Source organism: Somniosus microcephalus, chromosome 23, assembly GCF_052327205.1.
Source record: "Somniosus microcephalus isolate GS21.2 chromosome 23, FLI_Smic_1.0, whole genome shotgun sequence".
NCBI classification, from domain to species: Eukaryota; Metazoa; Chordata; class Chondrichthyes; order Squaliformes; family Somniosidae; genus Somniosus; species Somniosus microcephalus.
Genome location: NC_141009.1, coordinates 13,850,941 through 13,874,939, shown reverse-complemented (window position 1 = coordinate 13,874,939; position 23,999 = coordinate 13,850,941). Strand labels below are relative to the sequence as shown.

The 23,999-nt window shown below is 48.6% G+C and overlaps 1 protein-coding gene across 3 annotated transcripts in view; it reads left to right on the top strand.

Moving 5' to 3' along the window:
• Positions 1 to 23,999, top strand: part of LOC147101665 (ral guanine nucleotide dissociation stimulator-like) — a 196,306-nt gene that overhangs the window by 104,893 nt on the left and 67,414 nt on the right. The window contains exon 1 of one of the 3 annotated variants that reach the window (XM_085965429.1): positions 2,742 to 2,845. The exons of the other annotated variants lie outside the window; for them this stretch is intronic. Coding sequence (XP_085821555.1) covers positions 2,768 to 2,845 — 78 coding nt within the window. The 5' untranslated portion in view covers positions 2,742 to 2,767. Of the gene's footprint in view, positions 1 to 2,741; positions 2,846 to 23,999 lie in introns of those variants that run through there. 3 annotated transcript variants of the gene reach the window in all.

Here is a 23,999-nt window from a genome sequence, read left to right as displayed (position 1 = left end):
ACACTTCTACACACAAAGGGTGGTAGAAGTTTGAAACTCTCTTCCGCAAACGGCAATTGACGCTAGGTCAATTGTTAATTTTAAATCGGAGATTGATAGCTTTCTGCTAACCAAAGGTATTAAGGGGCAAAGACGGGTATATGGAGTTAGGTCGCAGATCAGCCCTGATCTCATTGAATGGCGGAGCAGGCTCGAGGGGCTGATTGGCCTCCTCCTGTTCCTAGGTTCCTACGTAAAGTGAGTTGGGGGGGCATTTAGTAAGTGGGGTTCACCGCACAAACTACATAGAACAGCACAGAAATAAGACCAGTGCAAGCGAGCTCAGGGTTCCGGAATTCTTTGTCATGAATCCTGAGCTAAATTTCAGTATGAGATGTCAGTGCAGGGGGACAAAACACTTTAGGGGTGATTTTGACTTTTGGACGATATTGTAAAACGGGCGATGTCGTCTCAGCCGTCCTGCTATACCTCCCTTCCGATCAATGAAAAGCGGAATAGACTGTATAACGGGCAGCTACATCGATTTCGCCCTTTTGACACTAGCACCCAAAGTCAAAATGACCCCCTTTTTTCTCTCTGGGACATCCATTGATCGTGTCAAGCCATCCCCATGTCCTGGATTACATCTAATCTGCAGTGTTAATACTGGGAGCCTAAAGAGGAAAAGTTCTCTTGTTTCTTTTCATTCAGGATGCGGACATCGCTGGCAAAGCCAGCATTTATTGCCCATCCCTAATTGCCCTTGAGAAGGTGGTGGTGAGCCTTCTTGAACCGCTGCAGTCCGTGAGGTGAAGGTTCTTTGTAACAGTTTGGTACAACTGAGTGGCTAGTTAAGAGTTAACCACATTGCTGTGGGTCTGGAGTCACTTATAGGCCAGACCAGGTAAGGACAGCAGATTTAAAGCACACTAATGAACCAGATGGGCTTTTACAACAATTCAGTAGTTTTAGGGTCATCATTACTGATATGAGCTTTTCATTCCAGACTTATTTCATTAACTGAATTTAAATCCCCAGCTGCCATGGTGGGATTTAAACTCATGTCTCCGGATCATTAGTCCAGGCCTCTGGATTACTGGTCCAGTAACGGAACCACTATGTTACCGTACCCCACGTGCATGAACCCTGACTTTATTGCCAATGACCTCTGACAGGATTTGACTGTGAAGTGTTGGGTGATTTGGAGAGCAACAGTGCTCATTCTGTGACTCTGATATGGTGCTGGGAACCAGTGAATCACATCACCACTTGGACAGGTTACAAGCACACAAAGCAGCAAGACTCTTGAGCATTTCCCATCAACTCACCAGGCTGAGATCATGCAAGATGTTTGGATGCAGAAGGCCTGTCGACCAATTTGATCACATTCTTCCAGAATACCAACCCTATACCATCATCCCACTACAGCACCGAGCCGTTCCTTAAATGAGGTCAGTGTTCTGGTCCCCAAATACTCTCCCTGGCAATGAATGTCAGCTGCTGATTACTCTCTCTCTGTAAAATACTTCCTGGCATCTGTCTCAAACTTGCCCTTATCAAAGTAGAACACTTTGAGCATGGACTCCTGCAGAGCCAGCAGGCATTGCCCATTCATCGCACCATCTGTGGTTCATAGAGAGAGTCATTTGACTGGTAACTGGGAGGATAGTGCCGCTAAACTAGAGTAACCTGGCTGTATCGGGGTGCCGTCTTTCGGATGAGACGTTAAACTGAGGCCCCGTCTGCTCTCTCAGGTGGACGTAAAAGATCCCATGGCCACTATTTCGAAGAAGAGCAGCGGAGATACCCCCAGTGTCCCTGGCCAATATTTCTCCCTCAACCAACATAACAAAAACAGATTACCTGTGACATGAATCAGTCATTCATGAAAGAAAGACTTATGAAATAATACTGAGCGGCCTACGGGTGGCGCTGTCCAGGGAGAGTATAAATACTCGGGCACGGGCCCAGCTTGCGCAGGACGTTCTTAACAGGAACTAGTGAAGGACACAACTAGACCTCCATGTTGTAAAACAGTTGATTAAAGCTTTGTTTAACGCTTAGACCAAGTGCCTAGTAGTTTCCTTACGTCAACCTGGTCATTAGAAAACATGTTTTCTAAATCTTTCTTTTTCTTTTAATGTTGTCATGAAATGCTGAGGGATGCCTAACAGGGAAGTCAAAATTATACATCAACCGGACACACTGCCTTCAAGAGAGGACAGAAGAAAATAAGATGGGGGGTGGGGGGATGTGGAGGGATGCACATCTGTTTACTGAAACAAACATTAGGAGGAACAGGCGGGGAGTATCATGGTGTTGCTCTCGGCTGCTGGTAGTGAAAGTATTCTTTCCCATGTGCCTGTAGGTGGAGGTCAGGACTTGGCTCCAACCCCCATGCCATGGCCAAATAGCTTGCTTGACTAGACTTGAAGAATGGGCATCAGGGCGAGACACTGAAGCCCAGCCAGCTGACTCCCATGTACCCAGCAATCGCCCAAAGCTCTTTGGAGAAGGAGGGCGAGAAATAGAAGAGAGAGAATAAATATTGCTTTTAGGAAAATGCTAACTAAGTTGTGCGTCGGGGACTCCGGTTAGTAGCTTCATAATTCGGAAGTTATGAAATTGATGTGAAATTGTTAAGCAGATCTTTGGGAGAGGGATTACACAGCCTAAGAGACTGTGCTATTTGTGACAGTGAAATCTACTTATCCACTCAGCTCATTCCTTTGTTCCTCGTGTTGTTACGCTGGTAAATGTAAATTCCACCTGACTTGGTTGAGAAAGGATGTTCCTATGGCAGCGGCCCAAACAAGCGGAGCATTTCAACAGGAAAAGAAAAAAGCCAGCAAGATGGTGCACTGAGGTAGGTATGGAGCTGTTGTGCTTTACCTCGGGCTTGTCTGCGCTCTGTTAGTCAAGTGTCAGCCAGTGGCTCAGTGGGCAGCACCCTCACCTCTCGGTCAGATAAGTCGTGGGTTCAAGTCCCCCACTCTAGAGACTTGAGCACAAAAATCTAGGCTGACGCTCCCAGTGCAATACTGAGGGAGTGCTTCATATATATCATTCATAAAGATAAAGATATTGGATGTGTATATATTTCTGTGAAGGAGCAGGGGAGTGTATAGCACAATGGACAGAATGGCCTCCTTCTGTGTCCAGTCCAGACTTGGGCAAGGACCAGCATGTGTACATATAACGTGTTTTATGAATGAAGCTATATTCCTTCATCGTACCTAAATCAGCTCTGAGGCCAAACTACATTGTCCGCACTGATAATCGTCAAGATTGTTGATTGAAGCTGGGGCTGTTCTCCTTAAAGCAAAGAAGGTTAAGGGGAGATATAATAGAGGTGTTCAAAATTATTAGTGGTTTTGATTGCATAGATTTCTCTCTTTCTCTCAGGCAGTCCCTCGGAACCGAGGATGACTTGCTTCCACACTAAAAATGAGTTCTCAGGTGAGTGATGAGTCCAATGCGGGACCTACAGTCTCTGTCACAGGTGGGGCAGACGGTGGGTGGGGTGCTTGGGTTGGCTTCCACTTGCTCCCGGAAAAGAGACTCGGAGTATCCTCCTCAAATTCGGCTGCCCTCAAAAGTTTGTCACCACCCTCCGCATGCTTCACGACGACATGCAAGCCGTGATCCTGACCAATGGATCCACCACAGACCCAATTCACGTACGGACCGGGGTCAAGCAAGGCTGTGTCACCGCACCAACGCTCTTCTTGATCTTCCTTGCTGCAATGCTCCATCTCACCCTCAGTAAGCTCCTCGCTGGAATAGAGCTAATCTACAGAACAAACGGGAAACTGTTCAACCTCCGTCACCTCCAGTCCAGATCCAAGGTCACACACAGAAACCCCACAGTGCAGATAGAGGCCATTTCGGCCCATCGAGCCTGCACCGACACATATCCCACCCGATCCCCATAACCCCTACACCAACACATATCCCACCCTATCCCTGTAACCCCATGTATTTAATCCCCCTAACACTAAGGGTCAATTTATCATAGCCAATCAACCTAACCCGCACATCTTTGGACTGTGGGAGGAAACCGGAGCACCCGGAGATAAACCCGCGCAAACACGGGGAGAATGTGCAAACTCCACACAGACAGTCGCCCGAGGCCGGATTCGAACCCGGGTCTCTGGCGCTGTGAGGCAACAGTGCTAACCACTATGCCACCGTGCTGCCACCAGTCGTCCCATCCTCTGTCATCGAATAGCATAGATAGGGAGAAACTGGCAGGAGGACACAGATTTAAGATAATTGGCAAAAAAGCCAGGGAGGAGATGAGGAGAATATTTTTTTTGCAGCGAGTTGTTGTGATCTGGAATACGCTGCCTGAAAGGGCGGTGGAAGCAGATTCAGTAATAACTGAATTGGATAAATACTTAAAAAGGACACATTTGCCGGGCCTGGGGGAAAGAGCAGGGGAACGTATAGCACGATGGCCTCCTTCTGTGTTGTATTGTTCTTTGATTCTACTCCAGTCCAGACTTGGGCAAGGGACCAGCATGTGGTCAGCTTTCCCTTTCGTTAACCTGGAGTTTGTCCCTTTCTTCTGCCTCCGGAATAGAGAAAAGTAAATTTCCAGGAAAACATGACCCGGGTGCTGGAAACCCCGCTCTGGAATTTCCTGGCAATTAGTATTAATTCCCAGTTAAATCACTGTTGCCGATTATAACTGGCACAGCAAGCACAGAAAGCAATTTACTATTGGGCCTGTTTGGGGAATTCCATTTAATGCAGGCTTTGTGTATTGTTTTTATATAGAAAACCCATAGTGCAAGAGAACGCTAAGGTTAAAAAAAAAGTAGCAAAGGGAAATCAGGAAAGTGCCGTCAAGCTTCGGTTTTCAAAGCCTGTAGATTTTTGGAGAAAGGGAAGGAGATAAGACGTTTAGATGTCTTGGGAAAGAATGAAGAGGATGTGTGTACTGGACAATACGCATGGAGCTTGGGACGTACAAGAGATGACATTTTGGAGGAGCGTTGGCTATTGTAGCATAGGGAGAAGCAAGCAAGGTTACACATTGCAGGGAGAGCTGAAAGCTGGAAGAGAGAGGGAGAGAGATTGCCTATCTGAAAGACAGCACCTTTGACGGTGCAGCACTCCCTCAGTCAGCCTGGACTTTGTGCTCAAGTTTCCTGGAGTGGGACTATGAACTGACAGCCTTCTGACTTGGAGGCCAGAGTGCTACCCACTGAGCCACAACCGGCACCTGTATAGCTCTGGTGCTGTGGAGTATGAGGAGGGGGATATCCCGCGGCAATGGGACCCACAGGCTGCATTGCCTCGTGAAGTGTTTCTGTGCTATAAAAAGGGCATGTCATAGGAGTGCGCTTGACAACTGAGGGACGTGAGGGTGCCTTTTATGGATTGGGGCTCCCAGCGCGAAGCTGGGCATGCAGGTGAGGAATTTGGGAGGTTAGTGTGCCCACCAGCTGTTGATGGATCTTGCCAGGTGCGCTGATCTCCACGCCCAAATTCCCCCGTATACCCTCCTGGCACACCAAGCTTGCTTTAATGGGCAATATAGCCGCAGGTCCCTCCTTGAGCACTGAGGAACTATAGAGCCTATTCACCGAGACATTATCTACTTTAGTCACCACATGCACAATGGAGTAGGTGCCTATGGAGAGGTTCTGTGTACTCTGTAGCTATAGACAGTGCATACCGCGTGACTATCAGCAGACCCTGCGTTTCCAGTAGTTCTAGCTGCTCTTCCCACTTGGTTTTTCATGGAATGTTTCTCCCAGGAACTGTGGCATCAACCAACATAAACCGGGGATATCAGCACTTGAGGTTGTGGGTCTCTGAGTGCTGCTTCCCTGCACCCACATATCTTCTATATCTATACAACCAACTTCGCTAAAACAGATTATCTGGTCATTCTTCTCATTGCTGTTTGTGGGACCTTGCTGTGCGCAAATTGGCTGCCGGGTTTCCTACATTATTCAGCCAGGGATCTCTCTCTGGAGAGTCCTGTTGGAAAGCACGCTCTCGGATGTCAGAATCAGCTGTGATTCTTCACCACCCGCCCCCCGCCCACAGGTGTCAGCCGCGGCTCAGTGGGCAGCACCCTCGCCTCTGAGTCAGAAGGTTGTGGGTTCAAGTCCCACTCCAGAGACTTGAGCATAAAACCAAGGCTGACATTCCCAGTGCAGTGCTGAGGGAGTGCGGCACTGTTGTGGGTGCCGTCTTTCGGAGGAGACGTTAAACCGAGGCCCTGTCTGCCCTCTCGGGTGGATGTAAAAGATTTTGAAGAAGAGCAGGGGAGTTCTCCCTGATATCCTGGCCAATATTTAGCCCTCAAATCAACACCTAAAATCTGGTCATTTATCTCATTACTGTTTGTGGGACTATGCCGTGCGCAAATTGGCTGCTGCGTCTACATTACAACGGTCATTACACTTCAAAAAATAGTACTTCATTGGCTGTAAAACGCTTTGGGATGTCCTGAGGTCGTGAGAGGCACTGTAGGAATGCAAGACCTTTCCTTCTTTAGTACTGAGCTACACAGAGTGCTCTAAGTTGAGTTGAGCTCGTTCAAGCCCCACTCTTAACAGTTGAGGGCATTATCTAGGCCAACACTGGGGGAGTGCTACATTATCAGCGCTGCTGCCTTGCACATGCGATATCGAACTGAGGCTCTGTTTACCCGTTCAGGTGGATGTAAAGGATCCCCTGGCACTATTTGAAGAAGCGCAGGGGAGCTCTCTCAGTGTCCCCATGCCAACGTTTATCCCTCAAAAAAAAACCCAGATTAACTGGTCAGTTATCTCGTTGCTGATGATGCACGACATAATCTGCGCTGCTGTGAGGTGGGGTTTTTTTTTAAATGGGAGATTTTCTCCAGAGGCTTGGAAAGAATGGCAGAAAACTCCGTCCCATCAGGCTAGACCTAAGAAGCCGGGCAGTCCCCATTAGCTACTGCTTACTGAGTAAAACGCTGTGCTCCTGGCCCTCAGCCAGGCCCTTCCTTGTCCTGCTTGTCCGTGCCTGACAATTGATTCATTCCCCATTCACTCTGGGCCTGGATTTTCCTGCTGTCTGTTGCGAGGTCGTGTGGCTGCCACGTAATGAAGTGTTTGTTCCTCTGTAGGCCCATAAACAGAGCCAGAGTGCTTCAGGCATGCTGTGTGCCAGAGGAGTGTCTCTCTCTCTCTCTCTCTTTCTTGGAAGCCGCCTGCATCTCAGATGTTGCTTCTCTGAGTCACGGCTTATCTTGTAACAAAAATAAGTGTGCCGTTTGTCACAGGGTGCACAGGGCCAACCCAGCTCTCTGACATTGCATCTGCCTCGCATACCATCCATATATTTAGAAGAAAAAATGTTGATGGTTGGGAGGGAAGAGGCTAAATGAGAGCATCATATTTGACCCCACCCTCCTGCCCCTCGTCCCGCCAGTCCTCGCTCAACCTCCAGCAGGGGGCCACTCACTCACTGGAGCAAGAATGTTGTCTTAAGTTTTCTTCTCCTTAGCCCAGGGACTGTAAGGAACCCTCCGTCCCCGCCGCCCATCCCCCACCCAGCATCTCCCTAATGTTGCCAATCCTCCAGGAGAAAAATCATAGGGGTCTTTTTTTTTTAAATGGTGTGGGGTTTTTTTCAGTTTCTTTGAACATTTCTGTTTATTAGTTATAAAAATATTGGAGATGGGGGGGGGCGTGGAATGACTGACCGTCAAGAATCATCCAATTGGGTGATGAGTCTTTTCACTTTCTGATTGGCCGTGGGAAGGCAGGGCGCCGTGAGGGTGGACATGCCGGGTGACCAATGGCGGGAGCCTGGGGGGGAGGGGCGGTTGGAGGTCCCGTGACAGAAACCTCCAAGAATTACATCCAACCAGAGTTGGCGACATTACCTGATGTACTCAAACAATGGACGGTGCGTTAACTAACTGAGCCACTGGGGGAGCTGCCGAGGCCTCCATTTGAACGGATTGAATAAGTTGAATTGCAAAATAACAACAGAAAACGCTGGAAAAACTCAGCAGGCCAGGGCAACATCCGTGGAGAGAGAAACGGAGTTAACGTTTCAGGTCGAAACCCTTCGTCAGAACTGAGAAAAAAGCAGGAAATGAAACAGATTAAGAAGCAAGTTTGGGGGCTGGGAAAGGGGGGAGGGGATGAAAGAACAAAAGGGAAGATCTGAGAGGTGAAGAGACATTAAGAGATATTCAAGGTGAGACGAGATGGTAATAGGACAGGTAAAGAGACAAAGGATGGCGCTATATGAAGTGTGAAATGCGCTGGCAGAGTGAGAGACAGCTGCCGTGTGGGAGAGAGAAAAAAGGAAAAGGCACAAACCAAAAGTGTGGATAAAAAATATATAAAAATATAATAGGGGCCGAGGTTATGATCTGAAATTGTTGAGCTCGATATTGAGTCCGGAAGGCTGTAAAGTGCCTAATCGGAAGATGAGGTGCTGTTCCTCGAGCTTACACTGAGCTTCCGTGGAACAATGCAAGAGGCTGCGGACGGTGAGGTCTGAGTGGGAATTGAACGGTAAATTGAAATGACAGGCGACCGGATGCTCGGGTCTCCCTTACGGACTAAACGGAGATGAACAAGGTTAAAGAGCCAAACGGAGATCCCGTCGAAGAGAAGAGCAGAACTTCTTCAAGGTGGGCATTCCTGGAAGAGGTGTGGCAGTGAACCAAACACTAATATGATGAACAAGGTTGAAGAGTTATCGTATAAGTTGAATTGCAGATGGCCGGCCTCCTGATCGGAGGTGATGGGGGTGGTGGGGGGGGGGAGTGGGGTAATTTTAACCTTACCCGCCAGGTGGGAAGCCGCCTGGATCAGGTTGGACGCCTGTTTTCCACCCCACCCGAATTTACTCTCCATTGCTTTAGTCAGCCCTCCCGCACACTCCACGGTCGGGCCTATCTCCATCACCGAGAGCAGCAGAAGAAAGAGTTAAAATCTGATTTTCCTTGCCACAAAAATACGTTGGGCGCTTTTCAATAAATCCCCAAGACGGGAATTCTCTGAACGACTTTTTTTTTTACAATCTATTTATGGTCTCACTTTGCAATCGGCCATTCAAGTTTAAAAGATGAACTAGAATAACAAATAGGTCACTGAACTGATGCCTTTTTATTAATCCTCCCAGCTCTCGCTCCTTTTAGTTCAACAATGTCGCCTGTTTTAACATATCTCAATAAGCCCAGCTTCTTGTGTTTAATGGATGTATGCAATCTGTCTTACTCTTAATCTCACTCCTGACATTTCCTGATCTCCGTGGCTCCACACGTCCTGTGCGTGGTTTGATACTGAGGCTACACAAGCTGTAAAGTACCAGATGTGAGTACATTGCCTGTTCTTTACCCATCGGGTACTGTACTTATACTGGAGAGTATAGAGGGGCGTTTCATCTTTAAGTTCATTTAGAAGCCGGTGTGTTAAGGTCAAGGCTTAAAGTTCAGGTCACCACTGAGGTCAAGAGTGTAGGAGAAGAGATAGGGTAAATCAAGAAGAGTTGCTCTTGTTCAAGCTCCAGACATGAGGGAGAAAGGAATAGAAGGATATGCTGATGGGGTTCGATGAAGAGGGGTGGGAGGATGCTCGTGTGGAGAACAAACACCGGCACGGAGCAGTTGGGCCGAATGGCCTGTTTCTGTGCTGCACATTCTATGTTTCCAGGGGAGTAGTAGTGGAAGGAAATGTATTCGGATCTTTTATTTTTCTCCAATTCTGGCATAAGCTAAAGTATAGGGTGAAGAAACCGAGAACAGGGAGAGCTTGTAATGATGGCATTTGCTAGAATATTTTCAGAACATGCAATTTTTATTGTAAAGTTACCGCACTCATCCCCGGAGGAAGGATCGCCCTGGTTTAATTTCTATTTAGTTTTCTGTTCTCTCGCTCTTGGGCATCTTCTCCCACACACTGTTTGTGTTTCCTCCCTCCCATCGGTGGGAAGTACAGTGAACTTCAAGCCCAGATTATCACTGGGTGCAACTTAGATCTAAATTGCTATTGGTGGGTTTATAGAAAGAAAGTCTTGCATTTATATAGTGGCTTTCACGACCTCAGGACGTCCCAAAGAAGTACTTTGTGAAGCAGCAATGTGATAATGACCAGATAATGTGTTGTTGATTTGAGGGATAAATAGTGGCCAGGACACCAGGGATAGTTCCACTGCTCTTCTTTGAAATAGTGGGGGGGGGAGGATTAACGTCTCATCTGAAAGACGGCATCGCTGACAGTGCAGCACTCCCTCAGCACTGCACTGGGCATGTCAGCCTGGAATTTGTGCTCAAGTCTCTGGAGTGGGACCTGAAGCCACAACCTTCTGACTGAGAGTGCTGCCCACTGAGCCACAGCTGACACTGTAATGGCGATGTGCTGCTTGCACCCAATTTTCTGAACTCAGCTCAATTGCTTAACAACTTACCTCTTTGACCAAACTTTTTGGTCACCCATCCTAATATCTCCTTATGTGGCTCGGTGTCAAATTTTGGTTGATAATCGCTCCTGTGAAGCGCCTTGGGACGTTTTACTACGTTTAAAGGCGCTGTATAAATACAAGCCATTGTTGTATCATCTCATTAGTGTAATTGAACTAAATTGGTTCAAGAAGGTGGTTCAAGAAGGCGGCTCACCACAACTTTCTCAAGGGCAACTAGGGATGGGCAATAAATGCTGGCATTGTCTGCGACGCCCACATCCCATAAACGAATTTAAAAAAAACATTTCTGCCATCTGCACATCCCTCATCACTTCCTAGGAAGATAAAAAATCACGGGATTGGGGGTAATGTTCTGGCGTGGGTGGAGGATTGGTTATCTAACAGAAAGCAGAGAGTTGGGATAAGTGGTTCATTCTCAGACTGGCAATCAGTAACTAGTGGTGTTCCGCAGGGGTCAGTGCTGGGACCCCAACTCTTTACAATCTATATTAATGATTTGGAGGAGGGGACCGAGTGTAACACATCAAAGTTTGCAGATGATACAAAGATGGGAGGGAAAGTAGTGAGTGAGGAGGACATAAAAAACCTGCAAAGGGACATAGACAGGCTAAGTAAGTGGACAGAGATTTGGCAGATGGAATACAATACTGGAAAGTGTGAGGTTATGCACTTTGGCAGGAAAAATCAAAGAGCAAGCTATTATCTTAATGGCAAGAAACTGGAAAGTACTGTAGTACAAAGGGATCTGGGGGTCCTGGTGCACGAAACTCAAAAGGTTAGTATGCAGGTGCAGCAAGTGATTAAGAAGGCCAATGGAATGTTGGCTTTCATTGCTAGGGGGATAGAATATAAAAACAGGGAGGTATTGCTGCAGTTGTACAAGGTATTGGTGAGACCGCACCTGGAATACTGCATACAGTTTTGGTGTCCATACTTAAGAAAAGACATACTTGCTCTCGAGTCAGTACAAAGAAGGTTCACTCGGTTAATCCCGGGGATGAGGGGTTGGACATATGAGGAGAGGTTGAGTAGATTGGGACTCTACTCATTGGAGTTCAGAAGAATGAGAGGCGATCTTATTGAAACATATAAGATTGTGAAGGGGCTTGATCGGGTGGATGCGGTGAGGATGTTCCCAATGATGGGTGAAACTAGAACTAGGGGACATAATCTTAGAATAAGGGGCTGCTGTTTCAAAACTGAGATGAGGAGAAACTTCTTCACTCAGAGGGTAGTAGGTCTGTGGAATTTGCTGCCCCAGAAAGCTGTGGAAGCTACATCATTAAATAAATTTAAAACAGAAATAGATAGTTTCCTAGAAGTAAAGAGAATTAAGGGTTACGGGGAGCGGGCAGGAAATTGGACATGAGTCTAGGTTCGGATCGGTCATGGCCCTGTGGGTGGCGGAGCGGGCCCAGGGGCTGTGTAGCCTGGTCCTGCTCCTACTTCTTGTGTTCTAATTCTGTGTTAGATTTCAGGAGATGGTTCTATTCACAGGGATTAGTGGAGACCTCGGGAACAGGCTGCCAGCTAGGAGTCCTTCAAGAGTAAATTGGGCCTGTTCCTGGCTGGGGTGGAGATCATCTTTTACAGAAGGTAAGTACTGCAGGAAATACAGGGACAGAGTGATCTCCTGGACGAGTTTCGATCGCCTAGATTGGTCGGAGAGGAATTTCCCAGATTTTTTCTCCCAAATTGGCCATTGGGTTTTTATCTGGTTTTTCGCCTCTCCCGGGAGATCACATGGGTTCGGGTGGGATGGAGAGTGGAAGTAGATTTGAGGTTAGGATCAGATCAGCCATCATCTTATTGAATGGCGGAGCAGGCTCGAGGGGCCGATTGGCCTACTCCTGCTCCTATTTCTTATGTTCTTATATAAGTCTCAGTTTGAAGGGTGAGAGGGAGACTGTTGACTGCACTTCCTGCCATTTTATCTGCAGAAACTTTAAGGGGAAATGTTAGTTTATTAGTGCATGCTGGCAATGGGTAAATCTGATTTCAAGTTGCACAGGGGAGCTGTGGAAGGACGGGCACTATTCTAATGGCTATTAGTAGGTATAGATTGAAATGTGCAGCCTGTGATTGCTCCAGCGTCTCAGCCACTTCAAAGGGAAATCAATACCATGTCCAAGAACATCCTCATCATCCCAGCATTGGCTGAAACACAAATGATTCCAGCCTTAATAATGAAAAAGTGCCCTGCAGGAATCCTTGTGCTTTGGAGAGAGACTAAAGGAGAGGGGTTGAAGGGAAATAGTTTCATTTATTAAATTCCAGAGATAATTTGCCTCATTAGTCGATTTATAAGCCTTGGCCTCATTATATGTAAAATGCTTCTGTCCAGGTCAAAGGTCATTAGGAGTTTTTTTTTGTTAGCTGTAAAGTTGTTCGGGAAAAATAAAAATTGTTAAATGATTGGGGAATTGCAGGTGTCAATCCGAGGTTCCAGCGTCACTCTGGTATTTTGGGAGAGGGACAAGCAACCACGTGTTTCTGTATATAGAGAGACACAGGCTGGCACTTGCCCCGGTGACCTTGGCCCCGGCAGAGACCCGATAACGGGTATCCTGCCCATCCAGTCGGTCAAGGAAACTTGTTTTAGCAGGGGGTAGGGCGCCAGGCAATGGGGACGTTTACCTCGATCGAAGTTCTTCCCCAAAAACCTTTCTCATCTAACCAGACACCTGCCATACTGCATCACCTCCCTGCAAGGTCTCCCCATCACGTCACTATCGGGGAGACACCACAGAGTGGCTCCATTGGTCCGATGGGGAGGGGTTACTTTGGACTGACCAGAGCGCCGATCCAGAGGCGCCTGACCCCAGGAATCATAGAAATTTAAGAAATTTACGGCACAGAAGGAGGCCATTCGGCTCATCCTGTCCGCGCCGGCCGAAAAGGAGCTACCCAGCCTGATCCCACTTTTCCAGCTCTTGGTCCATAGCCCTGTAGGTTATGGCACTTCAAGTGCATATCCAAGCACTTTTTAAATACGAAGAGGGTTTCTGCCTCTACCACCCTTTCAGGCAGTGAGTTCCAGACCCCCACCACCCTCTGGGTGAAAAAATTTCTCCTCAACTCTCCTCTAATCCTTCTACCAATTAGTTTAAATCTATGCCCCCTGGTTATTGACCTCTCTGCTAAGGGAAATAGGTCCTTCCTATCCACTCTATCTAGACCCCTCCTAATTTTATACACCTCAATTAAATCTCTCCTCACTCAGCCTCCTCTGTTCCAAGGAAAAGAACCCAGCCTATCCAATCTTTCCTCATAGCTAATCTTTAAACTGATGACTAATTCCGGTAATTAGAATGTGATCTGACAATATCATTTCAGAGAGGTTGGGTATCAAGCGGCAAATTAAAAGGGTGTAATGTTACTACGAGTGGTAACGTTACATCATTTCATTCACTAAGGGTACGGTAGTGTAGCGGTTATAGTTACTGGGCTAGTAATCCAGAGGCCTAGGTTTAAACATCCTAGGACATCATGAGTTCAAATCCTGCCATGAGGATTTGAATTCAGTTTTCAAAAATCTGGTATCAGTAAAAGTGAACATGAAGCTGTTGGATTGTCGTTTTAAAGAAAAAATACAAACTGTTTGTTATAAATCTCATCATCATCAAGAAACTACTCGTGAAATAACGCTGGACAGTCAGCTGGTGGCGCCGTCCAAGGAGTATAAATACTCGGGCGTGGGCTCAGCTTGCCCAGGGACATTTTGTAAGACAAGGAACTAGTGAAGTACAACTAGACCTCCATGTTCTGAAACAAGTTGATTAAAGCCTTGCTTTATACTCAAACCAAGTGTGTAGTGAGTTTTATTACGTTACCGTTCACTAATGCGCTTTTAGGGAAGGAAACCTGCTGTCCATACCCGGTCTGGCTCATATGTGACTCCAGTCCCACACCAATGTGGTTGACTCTTAACCAAGGAAAGAGGCCATTCTGTTGTCAAACTGCTATCGGTGGTTCAGGAAGGCTCACCAGCACCTTCTCAAAAGCACTAGGGATGGGCAATAAATGCCGGCCTTGCCAGCGACGCCCATAATCCCAAGAACAAAAAATTAAAAATGAGACATTCCAGTCTTCCACTTGCACTGCTCCACTCAGATCCCTCCCGCCATTTTCCAGATCTGTCAGAGCTGGCTCGACATGAGGATTGATAGAAAATATTTAACCGTGCTTCCATGAGGACTGGATAGCACTGTGGTTGAGTGCACTGTTTCTTGTCCTGGATTGAATCCAGCCCAAAGTGATGGGATATAAGTCCCCATTATGTTTGCAATACACTTGTACCTTTCATATTGTACTGCGTATAGCACGCTCTCACCTGTGTGTTGTCCTGTGTATAACACGCTTCCACCTGTGTGCTGTCGTGTTTATAACACGCTTCCACCTGTGTGCTGTCCTGTTTATAACACGCTTCCCACCTGTGTGTTGTCCTGTGTATAACACATTCCCACCTGTGTGTTGTCCTGTGTATAACACATTCCCACCTGTGTGCTGTCCTGTGTATAACACGCTTCCCACCTGTGTGTTGTCCTGTGTATAACACATTCCCACCTGTGTGCTGTCCTGTGTATAACATGCTCCCCCACCTGTGTATAATTGTGCCCGGTATCTGCGATCACTGGCTTAGTGATTTTTTTTTAGCGCTAACCTTTCCCCTTTTAAGAATGAAGTACGGAGGGGAAGGGGAAGACACATTTCATTTCCTTGCACTCAGGCCAGCTCTCTGAAGACCGAGGCTGTCAAATTAGCAGTTTTATGATCGCTGTGACTGGTCTGGACTGAAATGCCAAAACCCATTTCTCTAGCGATTATTAACAAATGTCAGTGACTGAATGGTGACCTTCACCGCAATATCAAATGAAACGTTTAAAAGTGCTGCATTGGTCTAAACTCTGCGTACCAATAAATCTTAGAAGGATTTCAAAAGGAAAATTCAAATTTTGGCTTTTAAATATTTGCGAGGGTGTTGATTTGCATTGAGGTCCTGGTTCCACAGGTGCTGGCAGCCCATAGCCTTTGTGTAAATCTAGGCTGTTCAACCGTGAAAGAAAGAAAGAACTTACATTTATAGAGCAGCTTTCGCAACCTCAGGATATCCCAAAGTGCTTTACAGCTAAGGAATTACTAGATTTTAGGTGTTGATTTAGTGATAAATATTGGGCAGGACACTGGGGATAACTCCCCTGCTCTGTCTTCAAATAGTAGCCGCGGGATCTTTTACGTCCACCTGAGAGAGCAGACGGGGCCTCGGTTTAACGTCTCATCTGAAAGACGGCACCTCCGACAGTGCCGCACTCCCTCAGCACTGCACTGGGAGTGTCAGCCTAGATTTTTGTGCTCAAGTCTCTGGAGTGGGACTTGAACCCACAACCTTCTGACTCAGAGGGGAGGGTGCTACCCACTGAGACACGGCTGACACCGGTGGTGGGGGCGGGGAGGAATCACAGCTGATCCAAGTGTCTGCTTTCCAGCAGGGATCCCTGGCTGACTTTCTCTCCTCCCAGCTCAGAGTTGCTGAGGCCAGCTGTAGCACCCCTTCCATTTCTCCAGCTGAGATTAACTATCGCAGCCCAGATTAAACCTGGCACTTTCTTGCCCCATTAACCAAGTAAGGGGAATCTTCACTTGTGTTTTTTCCTGGGTCAGGGGAATCCCTAACCTCTGCTCAGGGGATTCCCTCAGTGAAAATATCCCTAAGCGCAGTTCTGGAAACTTCCTCCTGAACTGTCAATAACAAATGTACCGTAATTAACTTGTCTTGGCAATTGCACAAGCACTGAGCAGAGTTTCATCCTTGCTCATAATGAACCGAGGAAAATAATGTGTAATAGTCCTCGTCGATTACCAGTACACAATAACTAGCAAATCATTGTCCGTTTTGTCGATTACTAGTAAACAATAACTAGCAAATCATTGTCAGTTTCATCGGTTACCAGTAAACAATAACTAGCAAATCATTGTCAGTTTCGTCGATTACCAGTACACAATAACTAGCAAATCATTGTCAGTTTCGTCGATTACCAGTACACAATAACTAGCAAATCACTGTCAGTTTCGTTGATTACCAGTACACAATAACTAGCAAATCATTGTCAGTTTTGTCGATTACCAGTACACAATAACTAGCATAACCTTCAGTTTAAATTAGACATTAGAAATGAATGGGGAAACTGCAGCAATGTGAACTAACCACTGGCGATGCCCCTCGGCTCAGACACCTGCGGGAGAGACAGGTGAACCTTTCAGCCCCTGGATCAGAGCTGAATGAAGAACCTCCACCCAAACCTGTAGCAGGCCTTCTTTCCATCAGATGCTGACGGACCTGCTATGTCCAGTGTTTTCTGTTGGCGTGGCCGACACCCGGCTCAGGGCGGAAGCCACCGTTACGACATGTTTATAATTGATAAAAAGGTTTTCTATGCTATGTAAGTGTAATGAAGGAGCACTGCAGAGCAGTATTGGTCGAACGCTTGCTCGACCCCACAGGCTAAGACTGATCTCGGCGGCCGCGCTTGGGGGAGGGGGACAGGCCATTTGCTTAATCCCCATGGCCGAGAAAGGAACCCCTAGTCTGCTCTCCAGCAGCTGGCTAGATGGAGCTGCCCTCCTCCCTGCTCCCTCCTCGGGGGGTGGGGGAGGCGAGACGCTGGTCCCTGGGGCCGAGAGATCAAAAATAATAAGAGCAACTGATTTATATTTTAAAGAGCATGGGGGAAGAGGTCCAAAAAAAAATCATTCAACCAGCACAGTTCTGTGAAGGTTAACCAGCCATGTTCATTCTGGCGGACTGCACACAGCTGCACAGACTGAACCACTGGTTCATAGAAGGTGACTGTTACCATAGTGAATCTTGCTGAACCGTGTAGAACAGAGCTGCACTGAACCATAGTGAACCACACTGAACAGAGTGACACTGAACCATAGTGAACCACACTGAACAGAGTGACACTGAACCATAGTGAACCACACTGAACAGAGTGACACTGAACCATAGTGAATCACACTGAACCATACTGAACCACACTGAACAGAGTGACACTGAACCATAGTGAATCACACTGAACCATACTGAACCACACTGAACAGAGTGACACTGAACCATAGTGAATCACACTGAACCATACTGAACCACACTGAACAGAGTGACACTGAACCATAGTGAATCATACTGAACCACACTGAACCACACTGAACAGAGTGACACTGAACCATAGTGAATCACATTGAACCATACTGAACCACACTGAACAGAGTGACACTGAACCATAGTGAATCACACTGAACCATAGTGAACCACACTGAACAGAGTGACACTGAACCATACTGAACCACACTGAACCATACTGAACCACACCGAACAGAGTGACACTGAACCATAGTGAATCACACTGAACCATACTGAACCACACTGAACAGAGTGACACTGAACCATAGTGAATCACACTGAACAGAGCTGCACTGAACCATACTGAACCACACTGAACAGAGTGACACGGAACCATACTGAACCACACTGAACAGAGTGACACTGAACCATAGTGAATCACACTGAACCATACTGAACCACACTGAACAGAGCTGCACTGAACCATACTGAACCACGCTGAACAGAGTGACACGGAACCATACTGAACCACACTGAACAGAGTGACACTGAACCATAGTGAATCACACTGAACCATAGTGAACCACACTGAACAGAGTGACACTGAACCATAGTGAATCACACTGAACCATACTGAACCACACTGAACAGAGTGACACTGAACCATAGTGAATCACACTGAACCATACTGAACCACACTGAACAGAGCTGCAGAGCTGCACTGAACCATACTGAACCACACTGAACAGAGTGACACTGAACCATAGTGAATCACACTGAACCATACTGAACCACACTGAACAGAGTGACACTGAACCATACTGAACCACACTGAACAGAGTGACACTGAACCATAGTGAATCACACTGAACAGAGTGACACTGAACCATAGTGAATCACACTGAACCATACTGAACCACACTGAACAGAGTGACACTGAACCATAGTGAATCACACTGAACCATATTGAACCACACTGAACAGAGCTGCACTGAACCATAGTGAATCACACTGAACCATATTGAACCACACTGAACAGAGCTGCACTGAACCATACTGAACCACACTGAACAGAGTGGCAGTGAACCACACTGAACAGAGTGGCACTGAGCCATACTGAGAAAGAAGGCACTGAGCTCTATGGAGCGAGGTGGCACTGGGCAGTGCAGAGCAGGAAGACCCCAGATGTTGACCCTCATCTGCACTGACTTTGCCGATCTCAATCAGGGTAGGTGCAAGAAGCATGACACCTGGCCTCAATGTTCCTGTAGGAGGGACGAGGGACATTCAGCCAGGGCTTCAGATTATTGAATGAAGACAGGATGAGGACTGGGCTCACCTCCTGAAGCTGTCCGTGATCGAGCAGCTTGCTGGACATTCAGTGTCTAGACTCACACACGACCTCAAAGCATGGCAGGAGTGCAGTACATTCCCGAAAAAAAAAACACGTTAAAAAGTGGATGTAATGCACTCACTAATGTAAATCGCAGTGTCACTGTATCAACTGACTGAAACTGCGGCAACGCGAGTCTTCCTTTGAAGGGAAATATTATACCATGTCGCTATTATTATACAGTATTGATCATCATGTATTCTCAAGCCTCCAAAGGACTTGCAGTGCTAAAAATGTCCCTTGTTTGATTGATGCCAATGAATTGCATCACAGGGATATCATGATGTTTCCAGATTAACACTGGGTGTTCCCTGGACATGTAAATCACGTTCTCCTCGTTTCTTATCTACGTGAGTTCTGAGGAACTCGTCAGACTGGAAAGAGGTATTGATGTGTTAATAGACACATAGATAAAGGCATTCTCAATGTAGTCGCTGGACTTAAAAATATCCAACCTTATGTTTGTGACGGCAGTGTTGTCATTCGGATTTTGGCAAATAATGATTGATGGGTGATCTGAACTGTTGATCAGAAGTACCCAGAAGATCTTGTTCTTTCAAAGTTGGGTAGTGTTTGGAGAGTATTTGAGTGGTGTAACACCAGAGTGAATATTGGTGGTCACATGAATACCACTGGTGTGAGTGGTGGGTCCTGGAATGTAGCACTGCTTCAGGATTACACTCCCATCTCTCCCACCACTTCCTGTTTGAGACTCTCCAATCCAGCTTTTGCCCCATACGTGGTACTGAGACAGCATTGATCAAAATTACAAATGGCGTCCTGTCCAACTGTGCCCATGGCTCTCATCCTCCTCTACATCTCCACTGCCTTAGACACTTGTTCCACTGCTCACCCCTGATTTCTGCCCAAGTCTGTCTCAATGCAGACATTATATCACCTTCAATTGCTTGTGCATGGTCACCGCTGGTGTATCTCAAGGTGCATCCTTAGTTCCATCTTTATTTTTTATCACTAACATCACCAAAATCACCCAGAAGCATGGGTCAGCTTCCACATGTACATTGATACCAACCAGCTCTACCTTGCTGCCTTCTCCATTGAGCCAAACATTACACTCTCTCCATCCTCTCCAAACTCCAGCACCTCTCCCAACTCCATCACCCCATCCTCTCCAACTCCATCACCCCATCCTCTCCCAACTCCATCACCCCATCCTCTCCCAACTCCATCACCCCATCCTCCCCAACTCCATCACCCCATCCTCTCCCAACTCCATCACCCCATCCTCCCCCAACTCCATCACCCCATCCTCTCCCAACTCCATCACCCATCCTCCCCCAACTCCATCACCCCATCTCTCCCAACTCCATCACCCCATCCTCTCCCAACTCCATCACCCCATCCTCTCCCAACTCCATCACCCATCCTCTCCCAACTCCATCACCCCATCCTCCCCCAACTCCATCACCCCATCCTCTCCCAACTCCATCACCCCATCCTCTCCCAACTCCATCACCCCATCCTCTCCAACTCCATCACCCCATCCTCTCCCAACTCCATCACCCATCCTCCCCAACTCCAATCACCCCATCCTCCCCCAACTCCATCACCCCATCCTCCCCCAACTCCATCACCCCATCCTCTCCAACTCCATCACCCCATCCTCTCCCAGCTCCATCACCCCATCCTCCCCCAACTCCATCACCCCATCCTCTCCAACTCCATCACCCCATCCTCTCCCAACTCCATCACTCCATCCTCTCCAACTCCATCACCCATCCTCTCCCAACTCCATCACCCCATCCTCTCCCAACTCCATCACCCCATCCTCTCCCAACTCCATCACCCCATCCTCTCCCAACTCCATCACCCCATCCTCTCCCAACTCCATCACCCCATCCTCTCCCAACTCCACCACCCCATCCTCTCCCAGCTCCATCACCCCATCCTCCCCCAACTCCATCACCCCATCCTCTCCCAACTCCATCACCCATCCTCCCCAACTCATCACCCCATCCTCTCCCAACTCCATCACCCCATCCTCCCCCAACTCCATCACCCCATCCTCTCCCAACTCCATCACCCCATCCTCTCCAACTCCATCACCCATCCTCCCCCAACTCCATCACCCCATCCTCTCCAACTCCATCACCCCATCCTCTCCAACTCCATCACCCCATCTCTCCCAGCTCCATCACCCCATCCTCCCCACTCATCACCCAATCCTCCCACTCATCACCCATCCTCTCCCAACTCCATCACCCCATCCTCCCCAACTCCATCACCCCATCACTCTCCCAACTCCATCACCCATCCACTCCCAACTCCATCCACCCTTCCTCTCCCAACTCCATCACCCATCCTCTCCCAACTCCATCACCCCATCCTCCCCCAACTCCATCACCCCATCCTCTCCCAACTCCATCACCCCATCCTCTCCCAACTCCATCACCCCATCCTCTCCCAACTCCATCACCCCATACCTCTCCCAACTCCATCACCCCATCCTCTCCCAACTCCATCACCCATCCTCTCCCAACTCCATCACCCATCCTCCCCAACTCCATCACCCCATCCTCTCCCAACTCATCACCCCATCCTCTCCCAGCTCCATCACCCCATCCTCTCCAACTCCATCACCCCATCCTCTCCCAACTCCATCACCCCATCCTCTCCAACTCCATCACCCCATCCTCTCCCAGCTCCATCACCCCATCCTCCCCAACTCCATCACCCCATCCTCTCCCAACTCCATCACCCCATCCTCTCCCAGCTCCATCACCCATCCTCCCCCAACTCCATCACCCCATCCTCTCCCAACTCCATCACCCCATCCTCTCCCAACTCCATCACCCATCCTCCCCAACTCCATCACCCCATCCTCTCCCAACTCCATCACCCCATCCTCTCCCAACTCCATCACCCCATCCTCTCCCAACTCCATCACCCCATCCTCCCCCAACTCCATCACCCCATCCTCTCCCAACTCCATCACCCCATCCTCTCCCAACTCCATCACCCCATCCTCCCCCAACTCCATCACCCCATCCTCCCCCAACTCCATCACCCCATCCTCCCCCAACTCCATCACCCCATCCTCTCCCAACTCCATCACCCCATCCTCTCCCAACTCCATCACCCCATCCTCCCCCAACTCCATCACCCCATCCTCTCCCAGCTCCATCACCCCATCCTCCCCCAACTCCATCACCCCATCCTCTCCCAACTCCATCACCCCATCCTCTCCCAACTCCATCACCCCATCCTCTCCCAACTCCATCACCCCATCCTCTCCCAACTCCATCACCCCATCCTCCCCCAACTCCATCACCCCATCCTCCCCCAACTCCATCACCCCATCCTCTCCCAACTCCATCACCCCATCCTCCCCAACTCCATCACCCCATCCTCTCCCAACTCCATCACCCCATCCTCCCCCAACTCCATCACCCCATCCTCTCCCAGCTCCATCACCCCATCCTCCCCCAACTCCATCACCCCATCCTCTCCCAACTCCATCACCCCATCCTCTCCCAACTCCATCACCCCATCCTCTCCCAACTCCATCACCCCATCCTCCCCAACTCCATCACCTCCCAGCCTCTCCCAACTCCATCACCCCATCCTCTCCCAACTCCATCACCCCATCCTCTCCCAACTCCATCACCTCCCAGCCTCTCCCAACTCCATCACCCCATCCTCTCCCAACTCCATCACCCCCATCCTCTCCCAACTCCAGCACCTCCCCCAACTCCAGCACCTCCCCCAACTCCATCACCCCATCCTCTCCCAACTCCATCACCCCATCCTCTCCCAACTCCATCACCCCCATCCTCTCCCAACTCCATCACCCCCATCCTCTCCCAACTCCAGCACCTCCCCCAACTCCAGCACCTCTCCCAGCTCCATCACCCCATCCTCTCCCAACTCCATCACCCCATCCTCTCCCAGCTCCATCACCCCATCCTCTCCCAGCTCCATCACCCCATCCTCTCCCAACTCCATCACCCCATCCTCTCCCAACTCCATCACCCCATCCTCTCCCAACTCCATCACCCCATCCTCTCCCAACTCCATCACCCCATCCTCTCCCAACTCCATCACCCCATCCTCCCCAACTCCATCACCCCATCCTCCCCAACTCCATCACCCCATCCTCTCCCAACTCCATCACCCCATCCTCTCCCAACTCCATCACCCCATCCTCCCCCAACTCCATCACCCCATCCTCTCCCAACTCCATCACCCCATCCTCTCCCAGCTCCATCACCCCATCCTCTCCCAACTCCATCACCCCATCCTCCCCCAACTCCATCACCCCATCCTCTCCCAACTCCATCACCCCATCCTCTCCCAGCTCCATCACCCCATCCTCTCCCAGCTCCATCACCCCATCCTCTCCCAACTCCATCACCCCATCCTCTCCCAACTCCATCACCCCATCCTCTCCCAACTCCATCACCCCATCCTCTCCCAACTTCCTCAGTGGGTTGACTTCAAATTTGTCATCTTTGTTTTCAAATCCCTACATGGCTTTGCCCACCCTACCTAAGTGAGTCCTCCCCCCCCCCCCGCCCCCCAGCCTTCTGTCCCTGCAAGCTCCTTCCACTCCTCTAACATGGGGCTACTCGTCCCTTCGCACCATGATTGGCAACCACTTGCTCAGCTATTATGTTGCTGTCCTCTGGAACTCGCTTCTGCCTTTCATCCTCCCTCCTCTGCTTTCAAAAAGTTTCTCAAAACCAGCTCCCTTCTACCATTTCCCTCCTGCTCAACATTGTTGTTCCTCTCCAGTGTACAGAGCTTTGAGACATGTGATGCTCATGATAGAATTGAAAGTTGTTGTGGTTGTTGCCGGCAACAGGAAACCAAATTGGTTCAAGTGCAGCTTTCGGTTTGGTATTAATTCACTAAAGAAGAGTTGTGACAACACTGAAGAGACATGTAAATAGATTTATGGGAATGATAAAGGGGCATTGTACGCCAGCTCTTGTACCAATGTACTCTGACCACACTCGGATTACCTGATTCGTGTGTAGTTGTGTGCCAAACACATATTTCCAGGGTGCCCCATCTGTCAGGATCTTGTCCATAGTGGAATGGTAGGACATGGGG